This window comes from Schistocerca americana, chromosome X, assembly GCF_021461395.2.
Source record: "Schistocerca americana isolate TAMUIC-IGC-003095 chromosome X, iqSchAmer2.1, whole genome shotgun sequence".
NCBI classification, from domain to species: domain Eukaryota; kingdom Metazoa; phylum Arthropoda; class Insecta; order Orthoptera; family Acrididae; genus Schistocerca; species Schistocerca americana.
In genome coordinates this window covers 262,920,530-262,945,766 of record NC_060130.1, presented here as the reverse complement: position 1 = coordinate 262,945,766, position 25,237 = coordinate 262,920,530, and the positions used below count along the sequence as shown (strand labels likewise).

At 42.4% G+C, this 25,237-nt stretch overlaps 1 protein-coding gene across 1 annotated transcript in view; it reads left to right on the top strand.

Annotated features, from left to right (window-relative positions):
• Positions 1–2,895: 2,895 nt before the first annotated feature.
• LOC124555434 (lysosomal acid phosphatase-like) overlaps positions 2,896–25,237 on the top strand; it is a 160,836-nt gene continuing 138,494 nt past the window's right edge. Inside the window, exon 1 of the mRNA XM_047129344.1 lies at positions 2,896–3,089. Within this exon, the coding sequence (XP_046985300.1) occupies positions 2,937–3,089 (153 nt within the window). The 5' untranslated portion in view covers positions 2,896–2,936. The remainder of the gene's footprint in view (positions 3,090–25,237) is intronic.

Genomic DNA, 25,237 nt, shown 5'->3' with positions numbered 1-25,237 from the left:
CCCAGAAAGAAACAGTTCGTCTCAGGATAATGGTTTTGGAAAAGTAGATCATTGGCCGTGCACGTACGTAAGCAATCGGTTCCTGCTATTGCCCGTGCGCGTAGCGACATCGCGAGCGTAAATCGTAAACACATAGGCAACTGCGGCCTGAGTGGCTGCGTCATTGTAATACACAGAGCGACGACAGTAGGCGAGTAACCTGTGCAGATGTTATTGCAACTCTGTTAACTGTTAGGATGGAAAGGAGATTTACTATAGCTGAACTATGCGATATGCATTTAATTTATGGCGAGGCAAAAGTTGTTGCGAGGGCGGCTGTACGAATTTATCGAGAACGCTTCCCACAACGACGACTTCCTGCACGAAAGACATTTGCTGCTGTGCACCAATGGTTTGTGTCATTGTAATTCTCTACTTGTATGCGATTATTATGCATTTACATCTTAATAAAGTACAGTAGTTGTCTGCACCTTTGTAAATTTTCGTCCGCGTGCGAAACGTATCTTCTGTTCTGATATGCTTTCCGTTTTTTTTACATCATGACAGAATACAACTGACGAGTACGTATTTAATTTCCTTCGATTGAGAGATCCTGGCTCTTTACTGCCCCGCGCAGAAGGCAGAGGCCCACAACGCGCCGATCGTACATTAGAAGCTGAGGAAAGAATTCTGGACTGCTTCCAGGAGGATCCTTCTCAGAGTACTAGAAGCATCTCCCGTCACGTGGGTATATCGCACACTGTCGTTCATCGCACTTTGCAAGAGGAGCGTCTGCGGCCTTACCACATTCAACGCGTACAAGCATTGGAAGAACAAGATTTCCCTCCACGACGTGAATTCTCAGAGTGGTTTTTGTTACAAAGTGCGCAGCATGATTTTGTCAACAAAATACTCGTCACAGATAAAGCGTGTTTCACGCGCGACTGAATAACTAATTTCCACAATATGCACACGTGGAGTGTACACAATCCTCGCCACGTAGTGGCAACACATTCTCAGCGACGATTTTCCGTAAATGTGTGGGTGGGTATGCTCGATAATTACATTATTGGGCCCTATGTTTTACCTGCACGTTTGACTGGTAACCATTACCGAACGTTTCTAGAGGAAACATTGTTACCAACGTTGTTAGAAGACATTCCGTTAGGCATACGTCATAACATGTGGTTCCTCCACGATGGTGCTCCACCCCACATTCGTCACAGAGTATGCAGATTTTTGGATAGTCGATTTCCAGGACGATGTATCGGGCGTTCGGGTCCACGTCGATGGGCAGCACGCAGCCCAGATTTAAATCCACTGGATTTTTACTTTTGGGGCCATATGAAGGAACTTGTTTATGCTGAGCCAGTAAATAATGTGGCCGAATTGACGCAGAAGATTTTAGATGCTGCCAATACCATAAAGGCCAATGTGCATGTGTGTGAATGAGTGCGACGAAACTGGGTTCGCCGTAATGAAGCATGTGTAGAAGCGAATGATGGTCATTTCGAACATTTATTGTAGTATTGGTGTAAGAGGAAACGAAGTAATGGGTTTTCTTCTCGTTACGATGTTGTTGTACAGAAGGAAAATAATGTGAATTTAGTATTCGTTATGGCATTGCCGTAAAAAGGTGAAACAGTTGATTGTAATTAATGCACAACTATCTACTTGGTGGTTGATTGAATTTGTACTAATGGAAATACATTGTGTTTGATATTAGCTTGTCATTACTACTACGACCTTCGTTATCGACTTGTTGAGAAACAGATTGGTTGTATTCAGTTCACGTAAAGCGTATTACACATTATTGACAACCCAAAAACCGTTTACATTCCTTTTTTCGGTACCAGCTGATTATCACACCACGTCGTTGTACACGTCTAATGATTTCAGTCCTCTGGTCGGCTCGTTGCCTTTCTCTGACCGCCCCGCCATTGTAGGCAATAAGCTCGGTACGCCCTGTACTGTCGGTTGACTACGAAACAGAAATGCGTATACTATCTATCCTACGAACATTAGGTTTTAATAATACAAAAATAAAGTACATGATACAAGAAGATGTCATTAGACTTTTTGTCAAGCACACCGAGATGTACCATCTGTATAATTTTGGCGCCTTATACCGTTTACACCCTGTATGTTGCTGTTACTTGAATACACGTTTCACTGCACAAATAGAAACGTAAATTTTTGCAGTGAAACTGTGTTCAAGTCACAGCAACCTAATAAGACCCAGTATTCACAAATGAGCAGGAGAAAACACCAGACCAACGACAGAAGACAACAAAAACACGTATGGCACTCAAGTACGAGCCAGCCACGGCTCAGGACAAGCCAAATGCAGCAGTGATGAAGTGGTTAACTAATTTAGCCTTGTGGCTGATTTCAGTTGGTAACCACTGGACACACACAATGTAAAATAAAAGAAAAAAGCGCACTTAGGATGCCACTATGTGGGTATTAAAGCAAAACAATAATTGTGTATGTGTAAAAAGGCGGACCAATCCTTCATTCCTTAAAATAAAAGCACATAGGATGAATCTTTGTCAACTTGAGGTAAATTTCTGGCGACGTGGATAAACCGTTCAAAATGCCGAATTTTTTGACAGCGCGGCATTCTAGCTTATTACACGCGCATGCCAACATTTAAAAAGCCGTATGAACTAGTGCATTTCGCAGATTTGTGTTATTGCGCAACATAACGAAAACGTCATTTGTATGAGCGCCATCTGTGAGCAAGATAAAGAAATTTTCAACTTGCTCTCGTAACCCTGAATCCCCGCACCAGGAAAGAATGCGGGCTTCTGGTTGTGTGTTTGTGAACAGTCGGCGTCGCACCTAGACAGCGCTCGAGCCTACTGATTCGGGCAACCGCCGTCGGAGCGCTGCCGGCAGCTGTGAGAAGCCGACGCTGGCAGTGGGTTGTCAGCTGACGCGCAGCGAGGTCGGAAATGCCTGGAGGTCGGCTGCCGTGTCAGCGCAGGACGCTACGTGTGGTGGGGCTGACTTGTCTGGGCGCCACTATCGCAGTTGTGTTCGCGCTCTCCATCTCCCTTGGGCGCACGGAGAAGCAATCCTACAGTTCGTTGAAACTCGTGTCTATTGTGAGTACCTATGTTACTCAACACGCACTCGGATATTCGCTTGAAGTAATCAAAATGAATCATAGTCTTAAGTGACTGAAAGTTTCTACAGGTGTACATAACTGCATGATTAACGAGTATTCATAATCAGACGCCTTGCACAAGCGTGTACAAATCCCTCTCGCCTTCACAGGGCTCAAACATGCTTGCACAAACATCAGTTCGTATGTGAAATGCGTCTAACTCACCTGGGCAGGCCACGACATTCGGATATGGAGTTTACTTCAAACTTTGTATACTTTTAGAAGTCCATCAGGGCAACTTAATTTGCAAGTAGCAACGCGTGCTACTTACGCGACTTCGAGAAAAGCGCAAGAGAAATTTCACGCGTCAGTGATGTACCTACCGGTGCGTTGCGTCCCTGAACACGAGATGGCAGCTGTCATGTGCTCAGCGTTCAAGCTCCGTTACTGGGGTCGCTGGATCGAGTCCTGCTCGTGGTTTTTTTTATTTATGTTTATTTCAATACTAGTCACATTATTTCGTACACAGCGCAACTGAAAGAAAACGTGATGTAGACACGTGTATCTGCGGGAACTTTAATTGATTTTCCAACGTTATTTGGTTATTTCCTAACTTTTCTTACCACAACAAAAATTATATTTATAATTATCGACAAGTAAATGACCCAACCCATAATGTTTTCCTGAAAACGTATGCCTGTCGCGATTTCCGAACTCCTTTGTACCTGCAATCAGGAAAGGTAGTGAGGACTGCTTTACAGCTGAACATTTCGATCCGCAGACACAGGTTTCAAGGAGGAGAGAGAGGCTTGGAAAGCCAAAGTCACACATCGTGACTTTATTCAATAATACAACGCGTTACAATATGCCAGACCGTGAAGATAATGTACGATTAATCGGCGGATGTGCTTTCGACATTACAAGGTGCAGCACAATATTTTTCATACAAACCCGAGAAACAAATTAAAACGGCATCTACTGCATCGAATGGAATGTAATTACCCCGCACACACAAGAAATCTTCAGAGCTTCCAAGGAGAAACAAAGCTCATTGACACTTTGTAAAACTTCTTTCTTCCGATAATTTGGATGCAAACCATGAGTAAGGCAACATTTTCGTAAATATAGGTGCCGGAAACTGGCGATGTACGACTGAATCTATTGTAATAGCATCTTCACGAGAAACAATTTTTCGTTCGTTGTCAATCAACTATCAACAGGTTTTAAGGCGCTTGATAAAGTTTTTAACTTGCCAATAGGAATAAAAGTAGCATAATACTTGTTATGATAATAAAAAGTAGTCAACAGCGAAATAACATTGAAAATTCAATAAAAGTTCAAGCAGATATGTGTGTCTTTTCATCATAGTACCTTTCAAATGTAATATGTACGAAATAATATGACTAGTGTTGGAGAAAAATGTAAATTTAAAAAACCGTTAGCGGGACTCGATTCAGCGATCAACCGGTTCAGGTATTTGAACGCTTACCACATAACCGCCGTCATAGTGTGCTTAGGGTCACAATGCCTCGGTACTTCTCTTGCGATTTTCTTGAAATCGCCTAAGTAGTACGCCATACTGCTTGCACATTATTTTGTCCTAATCGTCTATTAAAAGTATACAAAGTCTTAAGTAAATCCATGATCTAACGCATGGCCTCCCCTTGTTAGCTGATGTGCTCGCATGACTGGTGCAAGTTAGCGAATTATTTTACAAAGAGATGGAATTTTCCGCACTGTGCTGGTTTCATTGGTGGAAAACAAGCAGAGAAGAGTTTCTGCAGCTACAGACGGCTCATTTGATTTTCAGTACAAACATTAGATGGGTAGATCACATAACTAATGAGGAGGTACTGAATAGAATTGGGGAGAAGAGGAGCTTGAGGCACAACTTGACTAGAAGAAGGGATCGGTTGGTAGAACATGTTCTGAGACATCGAGGAATCACCAATTTAGTATTGGAGGGCAGCGTGGAGGGTAAAAATCTTAGAGGGAGACCAAGAGATGAATGCACTAAGCAGATTCAGAAGGATGTAGGCTGCAGTAGGTACTGGGAGATGAAGAAGCTTGCACAGGATAGAGTAGCATGGAGAGCTGCATCAAACCAGTCTCAGGACTGAAGACCACAACAACAACAACAACAACAAACAACATACTCTGAGACTGGTTCTACATGTCACAGCAGACTTAAATTATACATTTTTTCGTGTTCGATCTGATGTTCTGTCGCACAAATGGCAGAATATTGGATGGTGATGGTGGTCTTTGGAACAGAAAATCTCTCAGGGATTTCGCAGCACGCTTTAGAATTTTTCACCCCGCTATAAATTTGGAAGTAGGTGCTATTGATAAAGTAATAAAAGTAACTGTTGCTTTACATACTTATTTAATGACCGATATGGGTCGAAGGTATGATCAAATGGTTCAAATGGCTCTAAGCACACTGGGACTTAACATCTGCGGTCAACAGTCCCCTAGACTTAGAACTACTTAAACCTTACTAACATAAGGACAGCACACACATCCATGCCCGAGGCAGGATTCGAACCTGCGACCGTAGCACCAGCGCGTTTCCGGAGTGAAGCGCCTCAAACAGCTCTTCCACAGCGGCCGGCGAACGTATGATCCTTGTTCAAATGGTTCTGAGCACTATGCGACTTAACTTCTGAGGTCATCAGTCGCCTAGAACTTAGAACTAATTAAACCTAACTAACCTAAGGACATCACACACATCCATGCCCGAGGCAGGATTCGAACCTGCGACCGTAGCGGTCGCTCGGTTCCAGACTGTAGCGCCTAGAACCGTATGATCCTTGTGATTCTGTATATTGTGATATCACATGATATGGCATAATTCATGTTGACATAGGATCCACAGCCGGCCCCAGCTACTTTTACCGCCGGTGCGAAAATTTCAAGCGCCGCCCTCTCCCTTGCATTTTCAGACATCATTAACCAATTTTACAATTGCATTCATCCAGGGACTAGTGTAGCAGGGGATACAACCCGTCGGCTTTGGACATTGACGTCACAAGTCGCCAATCGAGAAGCGATTCTTCTTAGTGTTGTAGCTCCCTTCAGTGGCTGATAAGTGTTTTTTGGCTTTTTAAAAAAAAAATCTCACGAGATAGAATAAACAGATCCACTTTATTAAGCAATCAGTAAAAAAACGAAACTGAAACATAACAGCAAAAGCGAAAATGGTAAACTGCTATCTGGCGACTTGTGACGTCATTGTCCAAAGCCGACGGGTTGTATCCCCTGCTACACTAGACCCTTCATCCATGATGTCTTATTTTCACATATCGCACTTCCTCATTCGCAGCTTTGACATGAATACTTCTTTAATACCAGAGACTGGTGTGGAGCAATGGTCAGAGAAACGGAAGTGAAATGTTTACTACGTAATACATTGAGATATAGGCATCCTAACTGCAAAATTAGTTGTACAACCAAAGGAAGTTATTTCACAAGCAGCGTCTGTAACTAAGGCGTGTTCACTTTCGTCGGGCTGGCCGCCGTGGCAGAGCGGTTCTAGGCGCTTCAGTCCGAAACCGCGCTGCTGCTACGGTCGCAGGTTAGAATCCTGCCTCGGGCATGCATGTGTGTGATGTCCTTAGGTTAGTTAGGTTTAAGTAGTTCTAAGTTCTAGGGGACTGATGACCTTAGAAGTTAAGTCCCATAGTGCTCAGAGCCATTTGAACCATTTTTCACTTCTCGTCGTTTCCTGAGCAGCGGACAGCGTGCGGCGCAAGACATGTAACAAACAGCATACCTGAGTATTACACTGTCGACGGTATCGTCGCCGCTTCTACTGTACAAAGTGGAAGGTCATAGGACAGCGAGCGACTTGAATTTAATTGCTTGATTTGTTGAAAAAGAAGAGTGAAAATCGCCAGTGCTTAGTCAGTGTGTCCGCAGTACATACAGGAAAAACAGCTGCGGTCGAATATCGAGAAGTTTTGAAAGCACTTTCATTTATTGGAGAGGGAAGTAACAATTGCATTCTAAAGTTATTGCAACGCAAACAGTATGAAACACGGCGTAACTGGATAAACAGTTCGTGCAATGCATTTTAATTGCTTCAGTCGAAAATAAGGTCTGACAGGTTTTCTGTAATAACTTTAATATTAATCGCTATTACTTGTGGCTGCAACATTGAGAAAATAGGGAATGAGGGAATACTTCAAAGAAGTTACAGACGTAGATGAAAATAATAATTGACTGGATTGTGGCAAGAAATAGTGTAATGTAAGTGGTATTAATGGCAAGTCAAGGAGAGGGAGTGATGGGGAAAAATGCCATATTTCTTTCAGCGTGTAAACACTCTTAATAGCAACGTCTGGGTTAAAAAGACTATGTTATGCGACGGGTAGTGCATAATTTACTATTCTTTCTATAATTATTTTGAAGTATTTTTCTCAGCTGTATTCGTATAGGTATTTAAGGAATTTTCACGCCATGACATGTTGACATTTATCTTCATCACAAAGTTTTTCTCATCTCGGGAGGGGGCTTTCGAGCTGGTGTAGGTATATTTTAAGATTTATGTAGACGTCGAGTAGAAATAGAGTTGCCATCATTGCTTGTAGCAGTCTTCGCTGCTTTGAAAGGCGCAACGAAGGTAACAAACTCCAGCGCTTCCTTTGTCATATGCTTTCACATTACCGTAGACCCCCCCCCCCCCCAAAAAAAAAAGAAAACTCCCACCGTGGGTTCGCCTCCCTCCTCTCTCCCCCCCCCCCCCCCCCCCCCCCCCCCCAGGGCCGGCATTGAGATCACCAGCTAAATCGATATGTTACTATTACGGAACTTTACCTCTGGAAAGATTCCACTTGTTGTAACTTCCTGGCAGATTAATACTGTGTGCTGGACCGAAACTCGCACTCGGGACCTTTGCCTTTCGCGGGCAAGTGCTCTACCATCTGAGCTACCCAAGCACGAGTCACGCCCCGCTCTCACAGCTTTACTTCTGCCGGTACCTCGTCTCCTACCCTGTTGATAAATATGTTGAAAAATTCATGAACTGCTTTATAAATAGTGACAAGTTCCTGGGCGACAAAACATCGTGCATTAACAAAATAAAATCAGAATAAGTAAAATGAAACTGCGTACGAAAGTTTTATACAAACAAATAAAGCCAAATATCCTTTAACTATAATAGTGTTGTTGTAACGAACCCCAAATATTCTTCAAAACCTACCTCACTTACTTCTCATTGTTCTAAATTAGTTGCAGGCCTTCTAGGCACCTCTTGCTCACACAGAAAGCAAAACAAATGAAGATACCACTGCATTGATTTGTACACCTGACACGCAGCAGTCCGTAATTTATAATTGCTTTCCACGTTATATTCTTTCCCTACGATAATTTGATCTCTGGCAATTTATCCTCTCAATTACTACATCTTTCTCTACTGCAGGATAAACTGCTTTATATTTAACAGGAAGATTATACGCAGCATCTCTTTTCTCTTTGTCATAACGCGTCTTCTATTTGATGTTCCACAGGAAAGGCTAATTTTCATAACCACGAATAAAATCTTCAAGAAATTCGATGTTGATATGTGTCACATCGTTCGACATGACAGCTAAGAAAACTAATCTACTACTGACGCGTGCTTGAACAAGCCTCCCTATTCTTGGTGCACACACTTGCATACTTGCACAAGCTTACATAATAGAAAATCGACAAAGCAGAGTATACAGTCCTGATACTGGCGCAAATTTATCGCACTCACGCGCAGGCATCCTTGTGTAAAACGCTTGCGCATGGGTGCCTGTCAAGCATACATTTACGTGTGTGGCCATCTTAGTAGTGACTTGATTGAAGCTCCACATTGTGTTATCTGCAAACGCAGATGTACACACGCGTACCACATTTTTGCACGCTGTTACCTAGTTACCTAATCTACTTCAGATTATATTCCTTCCTTTCCTAGTGTTTAGCGTCGTTGGCTACAAACTTGGTGGCTCTTGGTTCAATTCCAGGTGATAAAATCGGTTTTTTCTGGGTGAGTGTCTTTTGTTTACAACTGACACCAAACTCAGAGCTCTAAAGTATGTTTCAATAACCTGAATTTCAGAACAATGTTTTGTTAAAAAAAATTTCATTGTGTCGTGTAAGTTTTCAAAGATCGTAACTTGTGATTTTTATGGAGGTTGGATGGGGAGGGGGAAGTTGTGTGGATGAGGAGATGTGGGCTCCGGATCCTAAAATTTAAGAAATTAAGCACTGATCCACGTTAAATTATCTAAAGATGGGGGATTAATAACTACAGAATTGAAAACTATTAATATCGACACTCTCGCAGAGGGGGTACATCATTTACATCATTTACTGCATTTTATAACTGCCACATATGCGTAGACTATGCGTTACAACATGAATAAGCTTAAAAATTTGCCCAAGGGTTGTGAAACGTGTTAAATCAGTTTGATTTCGTTAAAAAAAAGTCCGAACATGGCTCATAAATTCGTTTTTTGGTCAACATACCACTAACGCGGCATTCATGTTGCACAAAGCTTTATCATAGTTCCTGTACCGCAGCTATTCCAAATACTTTTAATTGTTGAGACCGGATTGGTGCACTTTCTTGATATTTCCAACATACATTGCTTTTTTTAGAACCCGCCCTCCCCCCCTCATTTGGATCCTCATAAAGACAATTGCGGCCACGTTTGATTTCGTAGCTATTTTAATGGAGGACCCATGCCCTAGAAGCCTACGCCACGTTTTGGTGTACTGTGTGACTGTGAAGACTTAGTGTAGTGTTAATCGACCCCAGGAAAGGAATGAAACAAGATCGAAATGAAAGAGAAACAGTCGAAGTATGCATAGCTGTTCAGCACAGTTCGATGTGGCTTCCATTTGTTGCCCTGCACACATCTAAACGATATTCTAGTTTCCAGAATGAAATTTTCACTCTACAGTGGAGTGTGCGCTGATACGGAACTTCCTGGCGGATTAACACTGTGTGCCGGTTCCTGGAGTCGAACTTGGGACCTTTACCTTTCGCGGGCAAGTGCTCTACCGACTGAGCTGCCCAAGCATGACTCACGACCCGTCCTCACAGCTTTAATTCCGCCAGTAACTCGTCTCCTACCTTCTGCAAGTTTCGCAGGAGAACTTCTGTGAAGTTTGGAATGTAGGAGACGAGATACTGGCGGAATTAAAGGTGTGAGGACGGGTCGTGAGTCGTGCTTGGATAGCTCAGTCGGTAGAGCACTTGCCCGCTAAAGGCAAAGGTCCCGAGTTCGAGTCTCGGTCCGGCACACAGTGTTAATCTGCCAGGAAGTTTCGATATTCTAGTTCTTCCCACTCACGTGCAAGAACGTCTGGTGCAAAAGAGTGAACAGCGTCTGCGATTCTGTTTTAAATGATTAATGTCATTGATATGTTCACTTCACACACGTTGGTGCAAATAACCCCAAAAGTAAAAGTTTTACGGTGTTAGGTCCAGGGATCGTGGTGGCCATGACTTCAAACCACCCCTTTCTATCCTCCGCTGGGGAAATTTTGTATCTAGGAACTCACGAACAGTGGTGGTGTAGTGTGGAGGAGCGCTGTATTATTGAAAGATGACACCTTCTGGGAACTGTGGCAGTCTAAGCAATTACAAATGCAAGATAGTTGTCTGACGTCACAGTCTGCTCCGCAAATAAAAATGGACATATAATTCTATCACGCATCAGGACACACCACAAGTTCACCTTAGGGGTCTTACGTTCGTACTCAGTGTAGACACTAGGATTTTCAGAAGCCCATATTCTGATGTTATAGCGATGAACAGAACGACAAACATTAAATGTAGCCTCATATCCTAAGCAGAATCTTCTTCATAAAAGGATCATCGCAGTCGATCTCGTTAAGCATATCTGTAACAACCTCGAATCGTTTGGGTCTATCAGTCGATTCGATAGCGTGCAGGTGTAGTATTTTTTAGGTCTAATTCTCGAGCACAGGCACGCACTGATTTTTTGGGGCTCCTTATGTAGTTATCCCACATAGCTCTTGCAGAGTCGTCACTTACTGGAGGCCTACCATACGGGATTGTCCAACAAACAGACGGTATCCTTTAACTGCTTATCCCAACCATTAATGTTACTTCAATGTGGTGGCTCTTCGTTGTACACGCGACAACATTCACGTTGAACATTGGTTACGGATTCGAATTTACCAAGCCACAGAACATAATGAACGTTCCTCTGTACCGCCCACATATCGACTGACGTGGCCTGATATGCTGTTGTCAAACTATTCATTGTGATGCACCATTTTCGCACGCATACCATCGTAGAGGGAGACCAAGAGATCAATACACTAAGCAGATTCAGAAGGATGTAGGTTGCAGTAGGTACTGGGAGATGAAGAAGCTTGCATAGGATAGAGTAGCATGGAGAGCTGCATCAAACCAGTCTCAGGACTGAAGACCACAACAACAACAACAACAACCATTGAACAGCATTGTACAGAAACTTTTTGCAGTACTGTCCAATGTAGGGCAAATTTCAAACTTTCGTTTTGTTTCTGTTAGCTACAGCAACGGTTCATTTCTACACCATGACTCTAGGGACGCACCGTATTTCTGTTCTCGATAAATCCTTCAACGCAATGATTGATTTTTTGGCCGAAATCTGCTCCAAAGTATCCACTGGAACAAAACTTGCACGACTATTTTAAAACAATTCTGCTGACTAAATTCACACTTGACTTGAAAGATTCCTAAATACGTATCAGCACACCAAGAACGTAATTTGTAGCATCAGCATCATCTCCTCTGTGCCAGGCGGAGAAATTTTTACCTTGCCCTCGTAATGAAGCGGAGGCTGCAAAACATTCGGTTTCCAGAATTTTAGAATGGTTTCTAAAGAGCGGATTTGGTGGAAAAATAGGCAATACATATTTTGGCCCAACTTTTTGCTTCGTTATTTTGGGGGAAATAAATGGCTCTAAGCACTATGGGACTTTACATCTGTGGTCATCAGTCTCCTAGAACTTAGAACTACGTAAACCTAACTAACCTATGGACATCACACACATCCATGCCCGAGGCAGGATTCGAACCTGAGACCGTAGCGGTCACTCGGTTCCAGACTGAAGCGTCTAGAACCACACCGCCACACCGACCGGCTTTGGGGCAATACTCTCACAATAAATTTGAAATTTATGTTTCGATATTCCTCATACTGTTCACTAATTATCAAATTATACTACGACTGTATCAAGTGATAACGAACTGTTTCTGACTTAGATTGCGAATGAGATGTTGTCACAACTATGCCTGAAAATTTTAAGCAATCTCTTTATTGAAATAACAGTAATATTGTTTATAGTTCGAAGCGCCAGAATAGCTGCAGGTAATCTCTGGACAATATTTCTATGAATTTTTGTTTTTCAAATAGTAACAACTGCATTTAAAGAAGTGGCACTGTGTCCACAGTTTCTGCTACCATACCTTGACTTTATAAAATTAAATTGAAGAGGCCGGATGTAGCTGAAGCTTATTGATAGTTATGATCATAGTGATGACTTTTATGACTGGCATCGGCAGGCAAAAAGTCATTTTCAGATCTATTTCACTTTCAGTTACATCTTTGACTTATCAACGCAGCTGTATGAATGTATGACGTCGACAGTTTGCAGCTGCGGAATGACTCAGTATATACAGGGTGTATCATAATTAATGCCCCAGACGCGTACAGTTGAAATTACACGATACAAGAAACAAAAAAGTCCCAGTAAACATAGGGTCGAAAATGCTACCTTAAGAGCTACGAACAAGTTTTCGTCTTCGATACTGTGAAGAGAATCTCTTCTACTGCAAGCTCTTTGCTTTCCATATTTTGGGAAGTGATAATATGGACTAAACAAGGAAAAAAGTCCATTAAACATGTGCTCTAAAATGCATACCCTTAGAGCCATGATCAGTTGTCCACTAGAAGAGTTGCATTCCAAAGTACCAAAGATGAACAAGTGCTCATAACGTTTAAGGAATGCATTTTAGAGCACATGTTTACTGGACATTTTTTCTTGTTTTGATCCATATTATCACTTCCCAAAACATGGAAAAAGCAAAGAGCTTGCAGTAGATGAGATTCTCTTCGCAGAATCGAAGAAGAAAAATTGCTCGTAGCTCTTAAGGTATGCATTTTCGCCCCTATGTTTACTGAGACTTTTTTGCTTCTAGTATCGTGTACTTTCAACTGTTTGCATTTACGCCATTAATTATTATACACCCTGTATATGACAAACATGAAAAGGAACCTACAAGCGATTAACATTCGAAACTGGCCGTGAAACGTGATAAATGTGGTTAAGACCTCATGTTTAATTACAAAAAATGGTGGCTAGTTGGTTGATTCGGGGAAGGGGGCCAAACAGCGAGGTCATCGGATTAGGAAAGGATGGTGAAGTCAGCCGTGTCCTTGTAAAGGAACCATCCCATCATTTGCCTGAAACGATTTAGCGAAATCAAGGAAAACCTAAATCAGAATGATCGGACGCGGATTTGAAACGACGTCCTCCCGAGTGCGAGTCCAGTGTGCCAACTCGTTCGGTCAAGGAAATGACCGCTGTCTTTCTCGGTCAGACATATGCCGATCTTGATCCTAGGGACTTTTCTATGTTCTTCTTTCTTCGGTTGAAAGCTACTTATTTTTGTGTGCCACCATTTGCGTGTCATTTTTGAAATTCAGTCTCTTTTGCAAAGTGAATACTCTGATACAGTGTGGGCAGAGGTAGGGAACACTTTGTATATGCATGACCTGTGGTAGCTGTCATACACACAAATGATATATATAACGTTAGTATAGCTGCAAGATCCAAAATAGTAGCTAAATCTTGCATGTCCAGAAAAAAAATTGTTTAGATTTGGATTTCAAACAAGTGTTAACTGGAATAATGATATTCACATCACCAGACGTATGCGAAAAAATTTTCGAGTCATATTTACATATTTCATAAAATTTCTTTGAAGCTGTACAAATAGACATGAGAGAGAGAAAACTTGTATTTTGTAGAAAGGAACTGACACACATATCGTCTGCCTGTTTTGTCAGATATGCAAGTCTGGGGAAAATTTTATGTCTCCTCTCAACGTACATAGTTTTAAAAATTTAATAACGTGTGTGTGTTTCGCATCTTTAGCAATACACTGCCGCTATATCGAACAACCGCCTCTTGTTCTGTCACCTTTCATGTCGCCGTGCTCTACAGATCCGAGGAAAATGCAGATTGAAATAAATTTTTTGGCCTTGATTATTAAACAGAAACCTAACACATCATATGCATTAATAATCGTCCATTTTGATATACACTTCCCTGAACGAAAGCAAAATTTTTCGCCATTACCAAATGAACTTCCATCTGTTTTCGACTGTTTGCATAAGATAGCAATGTTAAAGTCAGAAGGTATTTATCTCGCTGTACCCATTTTTCAGGGCGAATAAAAGCCACAGCGAAGAACAAAAATAAGTTGCTCGCAGTATTACGAACAGACGCGGTACCAGTTTTTAGCAGGTAAAGAAAGCCACGCACAGCTCCCAGAGGGCCATCTACACACGCTCTTAAAAGTTCTATTCACACAGGAGGAAATGGTTTAGATAGCAGCTGACAATTACATAAAGCTAATATGAACGTCAAAGTAAACACGAGGCTTCCACTTTCTGAATGTGCGTGACATAAACGCTGTTCGTTCTTAAGTACAATGGTCACTACTACGACTTTTCAGTAAAACTTTAATTGTTTCAGTGTTTCACAATAGTTGTGAGTAGAGTTGCGCTCTACTAAAACTACGATTCGGTAGTTTTGCTACAGCATGTAAATGACGTAGTAAATGGTGAGATTACTGGTAGCATTCGGAGGGAAAAAAACAAATTCAATATTACGACAGGAACTGGGAGCCGACGACTTTTTATTTTTTTGGTTGTTTGTTTTCCGCATAATTAGAACCGCACATCATTCACTGTTAGCCCATTGTGTATTTTATATCCTTACAGAATATAAATTGCATTTTATAAATAATAAAAATTAGTTGAGATGCGTAACTTCTCCGCTCTTATGTAACCAAAGCCTGAAGCTGTGCAGCCGACATTAGATAACTGTCGTGTATTTTCTTCTTAAAGGCAATTCTCAGCTGCATTCTGAAGGGGCAATAAAGATGCTCCTGCATCGTTTTCAATTGGAAATGTTTGATTACCCGCAATACAGCCCGTAAATGTCTCTCTCTGGGTTTCGTCTCTGCTCATATGAACTGCTGGCTGTTTTTGTTATCATTACTCTGTAGCTAGAGCCCTCCACGTTAGTCAGTGCTGTGCAAGCCTCTTCGTCTCTGAGTAACTAATGCAACGTACACCAATTTCAAACTGTTTGCTGTACCCAGGCCTTAGTCTCGCACTGCATACTCCCCTCCATTACCAACTTGATGATTGCTTCAATTTGTTTGGTGCCACACGCCACACGCCACACGCCCGAGGGAGGACTCGAACTTCCGACGGAGGGAGCCGCGCTAACCGTGGCAAGGCGCCGAAGACCGCACAGCTACGCCGCGCGGCATGGTTCCTTGAAGTCTCGGGATGTATCCCGTCAACCGATCTCTTCTCTTAGTCAAATTACGCCATAAATTTCTTTCCTCCCAAATTAGATTTGGTACCTCTTGATTAGTTACCCGAACTACCCATTAGCATTCTTCGCCAGCTTCCCATTTCAGAAGCTTTTATTCCCTTCTTCATGTGCTGTTTATCGTACACGTTTCGCTTCCGTAAAATGTTGCCAACTTCAAATTATCTCAAAAAATAGTTTCTAATACATTTGTGTTAGATATTAAATATTTCTCTCTTTCAGAAATTATCATCTTCCTGTAGCCAGTCTGCCTTTGATATCTTTTCTACTTTGGCCATCGTCAGTCACATTACTCCACAAACAGTGAAACTCGTTTACTGCTTACGTTTTCTCGTTTCCTAACTAAATTCCTTGGGCATAACATGAGTTAATTTGCTTACATTTTACTGCCCTTGTTTTATTTCTGCTGATGTTTATCTTGTAACCTCTTTTTTTAAGATAGAACCCATTCCATTCAACTGATCTCGCAAGTCCTTTGCCCTGTTTGACAGGATTGCAATGTCATCGACAAACTTCGTATTATTTATATTGACGAGCCAAAACAATATGACGAGCTGCTTAATACCTTGTTTGTTCGTCTTTGGAGCGAAATGCATCACTGATTCTGCGTATCACGGATCCGACAGTTTGTTGGTAGGCTTGTGGAGGTATGTGGCATTATACGTCTACGTACAGGTCACGTAATTCGTGTAAATAACGGACCGTTGATTTGCGTACGCGGTGATGGCACCCGATAACGACCCAAATGCGTTGCATAGGATTTATATCAGACAAATTTGGTCGCCGAGACATCAACGTAAGTTCACTGTAGAACTCCTCGAACCACTGTATCACGGCTCTGGCTCCGAGACACGGACAATTATACTGCTGAAAGATGACATCGCCGTCGGGGAAGACATCAAGCGAGAAGAGATGCAGGTGGTTCGCAGCTGCCAGCATGTCTGCTATTACTATCACAGGTCCCATAGAAGAGCAAGAGAATATCTCCCATAGCATATTACTGCTCCCACCAGCCTGCGTCCGTGGCGCGCTGCGTGTTTCGAGCCGCCGTTCGCCTCGATGACGGCGTTTACGGAGACTATCATCGACCTACTGTAGCAAAAATGTAATTCACCCGAAGAGCCGACACGTTTACATTGATCGACGGTCGAATCCTGATAGTCCCGTGCCCATTGTAATCGTAACTGACGAGGTCGTTGTGTCAACATGTGAACACGTAGGGATGATCTTCTGCGGGGTTTCATGTTCAACAACGTACGATGAACGGCGTGCTCCACCATAGCGTTCTTTCGGAAGAGATGCCGCAGAATACCATCTATCCTACTTTACAAAGCAGACAAGCCAGTAGCGCGTTAGCATTCGACCAACTCCGCCGTTTGCGAGATACTTGTTCACAGGCTTTGCATAATAATAATAATAATAATAATAATGTGTCCTTCGACAAAGTCGCTTATCTCAGTGGTTTTCCCCATTTGCAGCCCATATATTCGCGTGGTGATCCCCATCCGTCTCTATTGCGCTTACATACTTTTCATAGCGCGTCACGTGCCCACACCGTCACTACGCAGGCCCCACCTCGCGGTAGGCAGTGGTCATTGTGTTTTGGCTGATTAGTGCTTTTCTTAGTTGCCGTATGTCCGTGGTCGAAGAAATTTTTAGGTTCCTGAAGTTTTGTCCAGAGCTGCGCTGGACATCTTCAGAGGTGATCCTGGCGACAGGAAGTCTTGCCGTTTCATCACACTCCGTCGACGATACCTTGTAAGCGGGGACATCTTCATTCGTATCACTGTTAGACGTCTTCATTTCCTGCTTCATAGACATGCAGTCGGCGAGACTCAGTGTTGCCAAGAGCACCTCCGAAGACGTGCAGCGCAGCTCTTCGAAGAAACTTCTGGAACCGAAATGTTTCTTCGATCACGGAATTACAGCCCGGAAGACTCATCAGCAACTATGACATCCGGTCGTGAAAGCATTCACTATTTATTTCTTCTTCCTGTCAACAGCTCGTAATCTTGAGGTTAGCGTCGCTGATCCATGATCGCGGGATTCAGGGTTCGATTCCCGTCCAGGTCAGGGATTTTCTCCGCTCGTGTGTGTGTGTGTGTGTGTGTGTGTGTGTGTGTGTGTGTGTGTGTGTGTGTGTATGTGAGTGTGAGTGTGATTACATCACCACCAAGGCGCAACTCACCGAACTAACGTCAAGTAAAGACTTACACTGGGCGGCCGACAATCCCAGATGGGACTCCTAGCCAAAAATGCCATACGTACATATCATTTCATTTCTTTTCCCCGAAATCTATTCCAGATTTCTCTTGGATTTCATTTACTGCTAACTAAATGCACAGAGTGAATAACATTGGCGATAAATGACAATAATTCCGCCTCCCCCCCCCCCCCCCCTTCTCCTTAACTGCTTCCCTTACGTATCCTTTGCATAGTAACTGCAGTTTGGTTTCTGTTAAAGCTGTAGATAACCTTTCGCTACCTGCAGTCCATTACATGCTAAATAATCCATACAGCCCAGCGAGGTGATCATTTCTCGTAGAGAGAAATAACATATCCCTTGGAGAATTAATTTTCATGATTTGAAACTTCCTGACGTATTAAAATGGCGTGCTGTTCCGGGAAGTAAAGCTGTGAGGGTGGTTCTCGGTCGGGCCTGGATATTTCAGTCGGTAGAGCACTTGCCTGCGAAAGACAAACGAAGATTTAAAATGTGAGCGTTTCAAGTGCCAAATCTCACATCTGTCAGGAGAATCAAAAAACAATCACCTGTTTTTGTACATCACTTATTTGTATCTAAAGACTTGAGGGGGTATTCTGATACCATAGAATTATTTACTTTGACACCTCATCACTGAAATAAATGAGGCAAATTCGAAACTAATGTATGCAGAATGTTCCAAGTGCCGTACCAGGGAACAGACCGGATCTAACAAGGGAAATTCCACATCGTACACCCCTAAGATTTAGTGGTACGAGGACCCAGTAGACTGCCCGTCAAAAACTGAACAGAGATTAAGCATGAAAACAGGAAGTAGGTGTACTGAACTATGAAAAAAAAAAAAAAGCAAAATAGAAACAATGAACGGTCCAAGCACAAGAAGTGCAACATGAGCAATGTGTAAGAGCTACGGAGTCGTGGCTAAGTGGTCACGGTCTTGGACTCCAAAGTGCACAAGCCGTGTTCAAAGCTCTCTCGTGCCAATTTTTTTCTTTTTCCTTTTTTTCGCTATATTCAAATTTGTGGCTGTGTCATGCTGTTACGTCCGTTTGCAACAGCAAGATGTAAGGGAGGGACCTATAATCAAAGTTCATTCTGAGCAACTACTCTATTAGCTATCGAATGGGAACCCTCAAACGTTTGATGACAAGGCGACAAGTCACCCAAATCCTCCACCGAAAAACATGTCTGATGTGTCATACACGACATTAGTGACAGTACAGGTGTCATATGATAGGGAACTCTCACCTATGCACCCAATTTGTACGCCTGGTGAGTGAGATATGCCTCCTTTTCTGTTTTAGGTGTTTATATGAATGTGTATGGGCACCCACCAGGGTAGCTGAGAGCGCTAATGCGCTGCTTCCTGGACTCGGGTAGGCGCGCCGGCCCCGGATCTAACCCGCCCGGCGGATTAACGACGAGGGCCGGTATCCCAGCCAGCCTGGATGTGGTTTTTAGGCGGTTTTTCACATCCCACTAGGTGAATACCGTGGTGCTCCCCACCTTCCGCCTCAGTTACACGACTCGCAGACATTTGAAAGCGGTCGCACTATTTTATGGCTTACACTTGACGCAGACAGCTGGGGTACACAAATTCCCTCCTGCGGGGTTTCCGGGTGGTGACAGAAAGGGCATCCGGCCACACTCTGACACTAACATCGTCAAATCCGTAGTAACAAGGCTGACCCCACGTAGGAGCAGGACAAAGGCCCAAAGAAAATGATGATATGAATGTGAATAGGATCATTCCCAAGAAAACGATGAAAACATAGTAGTCTGTCAGACAAACTTCAACGCATGAATGTAACGGTTCCACAACCACAGTGTTTCGCTGTACTCTGTCAAAACATATATTTTTAACGTTTTTGAAAATTCGTTCCGTTTTGGAAGCTTTGACTGTCGAATTCCTTTATTGTAACATAGTCACATGCATTTACTTGTTATTTTCATTTCTGTGAGACGACTATGTGGTATTCTGCCTGCTCTAACTATTCATCACATTTACTTACGACAGTAATGTGTTCTTACCACATGACTCGTATCCTACAACCAATGTATAGTGTGACAACTGCCAAGACTGCATAAAGAGAACAAACATTTCAATCACCAGACAGACAGTTCATAGTGTTGTGAAAAAAAGAAATTAAAAAATGCACAGGCAAGTTTTGAACCCAGCTTCACTGCTTTGCAGCCCATCACCGTGATCACCTAGCCACGACGCCGTGGCTGTTCTACCTCGATCGGTGTTGCACTCGTTGAGCTTGGACCGTTCAGTTTCTATTTTGCTTTTTTTTCACAGTTCGGTATACATCCTTCCTGTTTTCATGCTTGATCTGTGTTCAGTTTTTGACGGGCTATCCTCTGGGCCATCTTACAATAGACCTGAGGGGGCTGCGATGGGGAGTTTCCCTTCTAAGTACCAATAAGGAAAGCCCTGTTCAGTCCTCGGATTGATAACCGTCACTGTTTCACCTCTGGCAGTGTTTGTCGATGTAAAAAATTCCGAGTTACGCCTTCCACGTTAAACTGTAGGTCCCGTTATAACTGGCTGTTTAAGTCATTTCAAAGGTCGGATGTAGGCAACGACGTACCACCTCCAACAGGACCATGCCTAATGAAGCACTGTGGAGTTAGAAACAATTCGGATTGATCAATACTGTACAGTCTTAGACATAAAAACTGACCGCCGGCCGGCCGCCACAGAGACAAAGTCCGAGTCGTTCACTTAAGGTGGCCAATAAAACTGACTGCCCCTAACAACTCTAAGTCCGGCCATCTGCACAATCTGGCAACACTGTAAGATGCGGAAGTGTTAGGATGAAGTGTTGTCTACTTCCGAGATGGTATGGATGGAGTGAGCCCGTGGTCTTGCGGTAATCGTTGTGCATTCTAAACTTAAAGTCGCATGTTCGCGTGCAACTGTGTTTTTTGTTTTTTGTTTTTTTTTTTCGGTCTAACGTTATGAGTCCGATTGAACATCGAAGACAATTTGCTTAACATTCTACCCACCCGCAATAACAAGTATTCCAGAAACAATTCCGCAGGACAGCTCGTGGCTGCGTCGCGATCATAACAGCTTACGCTCGGCCGTTTCCTCGCGCTGCAGCGGCTACCGGCCACCGGCCAGACGCCACCCGCCGCCTGAAATCCGGCGCCGCCCATGTGAAGGCGGCGCCACGCTGTCAGTGTATGTATCAATGTCATTTTCGAGCTTGAAGTTCTAGTTATCATCTTGCAGTTAAGCATTGGATTTTGCACACTTGAAAAACGTGAACTACAGTTAAGCATTGTAAAATTGAGTCGCAAGTGGAAAAAGGTGTAACATCTGCAACACAACATTTACTTTGATATAACAGAGGGGTGAATGTAGAGGAGGCAGCTACAAAGATTTGAACTGTGTTTGGAGCGAGTGCTTTTGGGAAAAACACGCCAGAAAAAGATTTTGTTGTTTCAACAAAGATCGTTCTGGCATGAATGATTTTCCACATTAAGGAAGTCTCGACTACTGATATATGTGACAGATTACCATTTTACCATCATGCGACATTTGCATTCAGCAGGCAAAGTTCAGACGTCTGGTGTAGGAGTACTGCATGCTCTAATTCGAAGCAACAAAAATCAACGGAGTGACTATTATTGAACGTCATCAGGTCGCTCATTGAGCATTCCTATGCAGTACTGTTACTGGTGACGTGTTATGATGCCTTTATCGTTAACTTCCTAAGAAGAAATGAAAGGCTGAGCCCCACCAAAAGACGTAGACTAGAGCAAAGAGTAGTGTGAACATAATATTTTACATCTGATAGCTCCAAAAGTGTGTCTTGGGCTACGAATTCTGCCCCAAGGGGTGTGTGCAACACAGCTGGAATTTGTTGTCATCAGCTGAGACACCTTTGGGTCGCAGTGTATGAAAGTCGAGCAACAAAACTACATCACCTGTGCTACTGCATGATAACTCACTCTGTTGATTTGAGAAACAAAACTATCCCGGAGATTGATAGGAAAGTCGTCTCTCAGGCACTTGTATTGATGGGGAAGTCCTCTCTCAAGCACTTGTCCCTCTCGTCATATATTCGTAAAATATCACCTTTCCTGCTCTTGATCCATCAACCGTCAAGGCAATTCATTTCTAGACGAAAATACTCTTAAAACTACTATGGTTTAATGACATCGTTAAAACACGTAGGTTTCTACAGGCATAGAATTTGTAAACAACTGTAGCATTGTCAGATTGTTTTAGATATCGTGAAAGAAAATTCAGCTGCTGATTAATTTCTCTTTGATGATTACTGTTGCGATTAGTAAACTAATGGAAAATGCAAATAAAATATTCACTGTACTAACACAAATTAAATTCACCTTACTACAGAAACATCACGACGGCAGTCTATCTTAATAAAGCATTAAGTTCAAAAATGGTTCAAAGGACTCTGAGCACTATGGGACTTAACTTCTGAGGTCATCAGTCCCCTAGAACGTAGAACTAGTTAAACCTAACTGACCTAAAGACATCACACACATCCATGCCCGAGGCAGCATTCGAACCTGCAACCGTAGTGGTCGCGCGGTATCAGACTGTAGCGATGCATTAAGTGTCTGTAAGACGATTGATCCTATTTTAACACCAATTAGTAGGATATTACCGACTTTTGACTTCGAAAAGATCTGTATTTACTTCATTTCCTGTATCATTCGCAAGTATTACGAAAATGTGGCATTTCATAGATAAAATTATATATTCACAACAACAAAAAATATGTCGGCAGAAAACAAAAGTGGCATTACGAAATTGGCAGTACCGTAAGGTTTTCGCTCTGACACTAAGGGTTACTGAAAGTACCAAGACGAATTTTGCTCGAGCGTTATCTTACGATACCCTTATTGAGTTTGTATCTGCCTGCTTGTAGCTCTACTACAAAAGAATTAAAAATCTGGCTTTCAGCTAGTCTAGAAAGGCGAACGAAAGCCAAGCATGTTACCTGGGAACTGGTTTTTTCCTAAAGTGGGAAGACAACCTTTTGTGGTTGAATTGTTGGCAAATTTCAGTCAGACATTTGCCGTTGGTCTAAGCGTTTCGGTATGTTGAATTTGTACAAATGATTTTTCTACAGGTTTTTTCTCAGTTCCAAATAGATCGTTGCAGTCTCCCATTAGTATTTTCACGTCATCTTGGTGAATTTTGCTCATAGTATTTTCGAATGTGTTCCAGAATTTTTCGACATTTTTGGTGTTTTTCTTATTTTCGATGTTGGTGGGGGCATGTGCATTGATGAGTGTATATTTTTTACTGCGGCTCTGAATGAGCATAGTCATAAGTCGATTGTTGATGGGTGTCATTTCTTTGACAGAACTGATGATAGATCTGTGTTCGAGAAATGCCATGCCCAAGATTGGTACGCCTTTCGCTACTTTTTGTTGCATTTTGCTCTTGAAGATGCAATGGTTTCCGTAATGCAAGGTTTCACTGTCAGTTAGTCGTGGTTCTTGAAGAGCAATGATGAGAATTTTTTGTCGGTCGATTTATTATGTGGGATTATTAAGTTTTCGTATTTGGATCAATGCATCGACGTTTAGTTATAAATAAAAAAAGAGTTCTTATGTGTGTGAAATCTTATGGGACTTAACTGCTAAGGTCATCAGTCCCTAAGCTTACACACTGCTTAACCTAAATTATCCTAAGGACAAACACACACACACACACACACACACACACACACACACACACACACACACACACACACCAATGCCCGAGGGAGGACTTGAACCTCCGCCGGGACCAGCCGAACAGCCCATGACTGCTGCGCCTGAGACCGCTCGGCTAATCCCGCGCGGCGTGTAGTTTTCAAATGTATGTTTTCTGCTTGTAGGGAAATTTACAAGAGATCTTCAATATTCTCTGCCGTGCTAACCTGGACTCCCTAGAATCCGAAATTCCAACTACCGCCTGTCGCCAGCCGGGTTGTGTACCACCTGGGGTAAAGTTGACTTTGCTTGCACAGTTCATGTTTGATTGTGTTTCACTGGTTTGGCCTTGGTGATTCCAGGACCGGACAGGACCAGATGGTGTTGAAGCCTCTGGAAGCAAATATTTTCAGCCGAGCTCATTGAGCTAACAGACGGTGACCAGAGTAGCGGTGATTTTTCACTCAGACGTGCGTGGGTTTTGGGTTCAACGGATTGAGTAGCCGTTCAGGATTGTGTTAGTATTTGGTTCACCCCAAGTATTTGATTTCCTCGGTACCACCCATATGGGGTAGGGTTTCCCCTATCGGCCCCACGGAATTTTTATTATTATTATTTCCTTCACTTTCTCAGACGTTAAGTCCGGTTAAAAATGGAGTGACGCGGACCTTGATCAAGCGTCACTTCCTTTTAACTGTACGGTATGTGTTATATTGCATTTAGGAACTGTCGGGTAATTGAACATGTATCAATAATTACGGATTTCTGTAGCTGTATATATATGTATGGATGTAGCTGTATTGCATTCATGTACTGGTGGATATTGTGTGGTATGACTCCTGTAGTTGATAGTATAATTGGTATGATGTCAACTTTATCCTGATGCCACATGTCTTTGACTTCCTCAGCTAGTTGGATGTATTTTTCAATTTTTTCTCCTGTTTTCTTTTGTATATTTGTTGTATTGGGTATAGATATTTCGATTAGTTGTGTTAATTTCTTCTTTTTATTGGTGAGTATGATGTCAGGTTTGTTATGTGGCGTTGTTTTATCTGTTATAATGGTTCTGTTCCAGTATAATTTGTAGTCATCATTCTCCAGTACATTTTGTGGTGTATACTTGTATGTAGGAACTTGTTGTTTTAAAAGTTTATGTTGTAAGGCAAGCTGTTGATGTATTATTTTTGCGACATTGTCATGTCTTCTGGGGTATTCTGTATTTGCTAGTGTTGTACATCCGCTTGTGATGTGATCTACTGTTTCTACTTGTTGTTTACAAAGTCTGCATTTATCTGTTGTGGTATTGGGATCTTTAATAATATGCTTGCTGTAATACCTGGTGTTTATTGTTTGATCCTGTATTGCAATCATGAATCCTTCTGTCTCACTGTATATATTGCCTTTTCTTAGCCATGTGTTGGATGCGTCTTGATCGATGTGTGGCTGTGTCAGATGATACGGGTGCTTGCCATGTAGTGTTTTCTTTTTCCAATTTACTTTCTTCATGTCTGTTGATGTTATGTGATCTAAAGGGTTGTAGAAGTGGTATTATTATTATTATTATTATTATTATTATTATTATTACTGTCATTATGTCATCAGTAAATCCGATATGG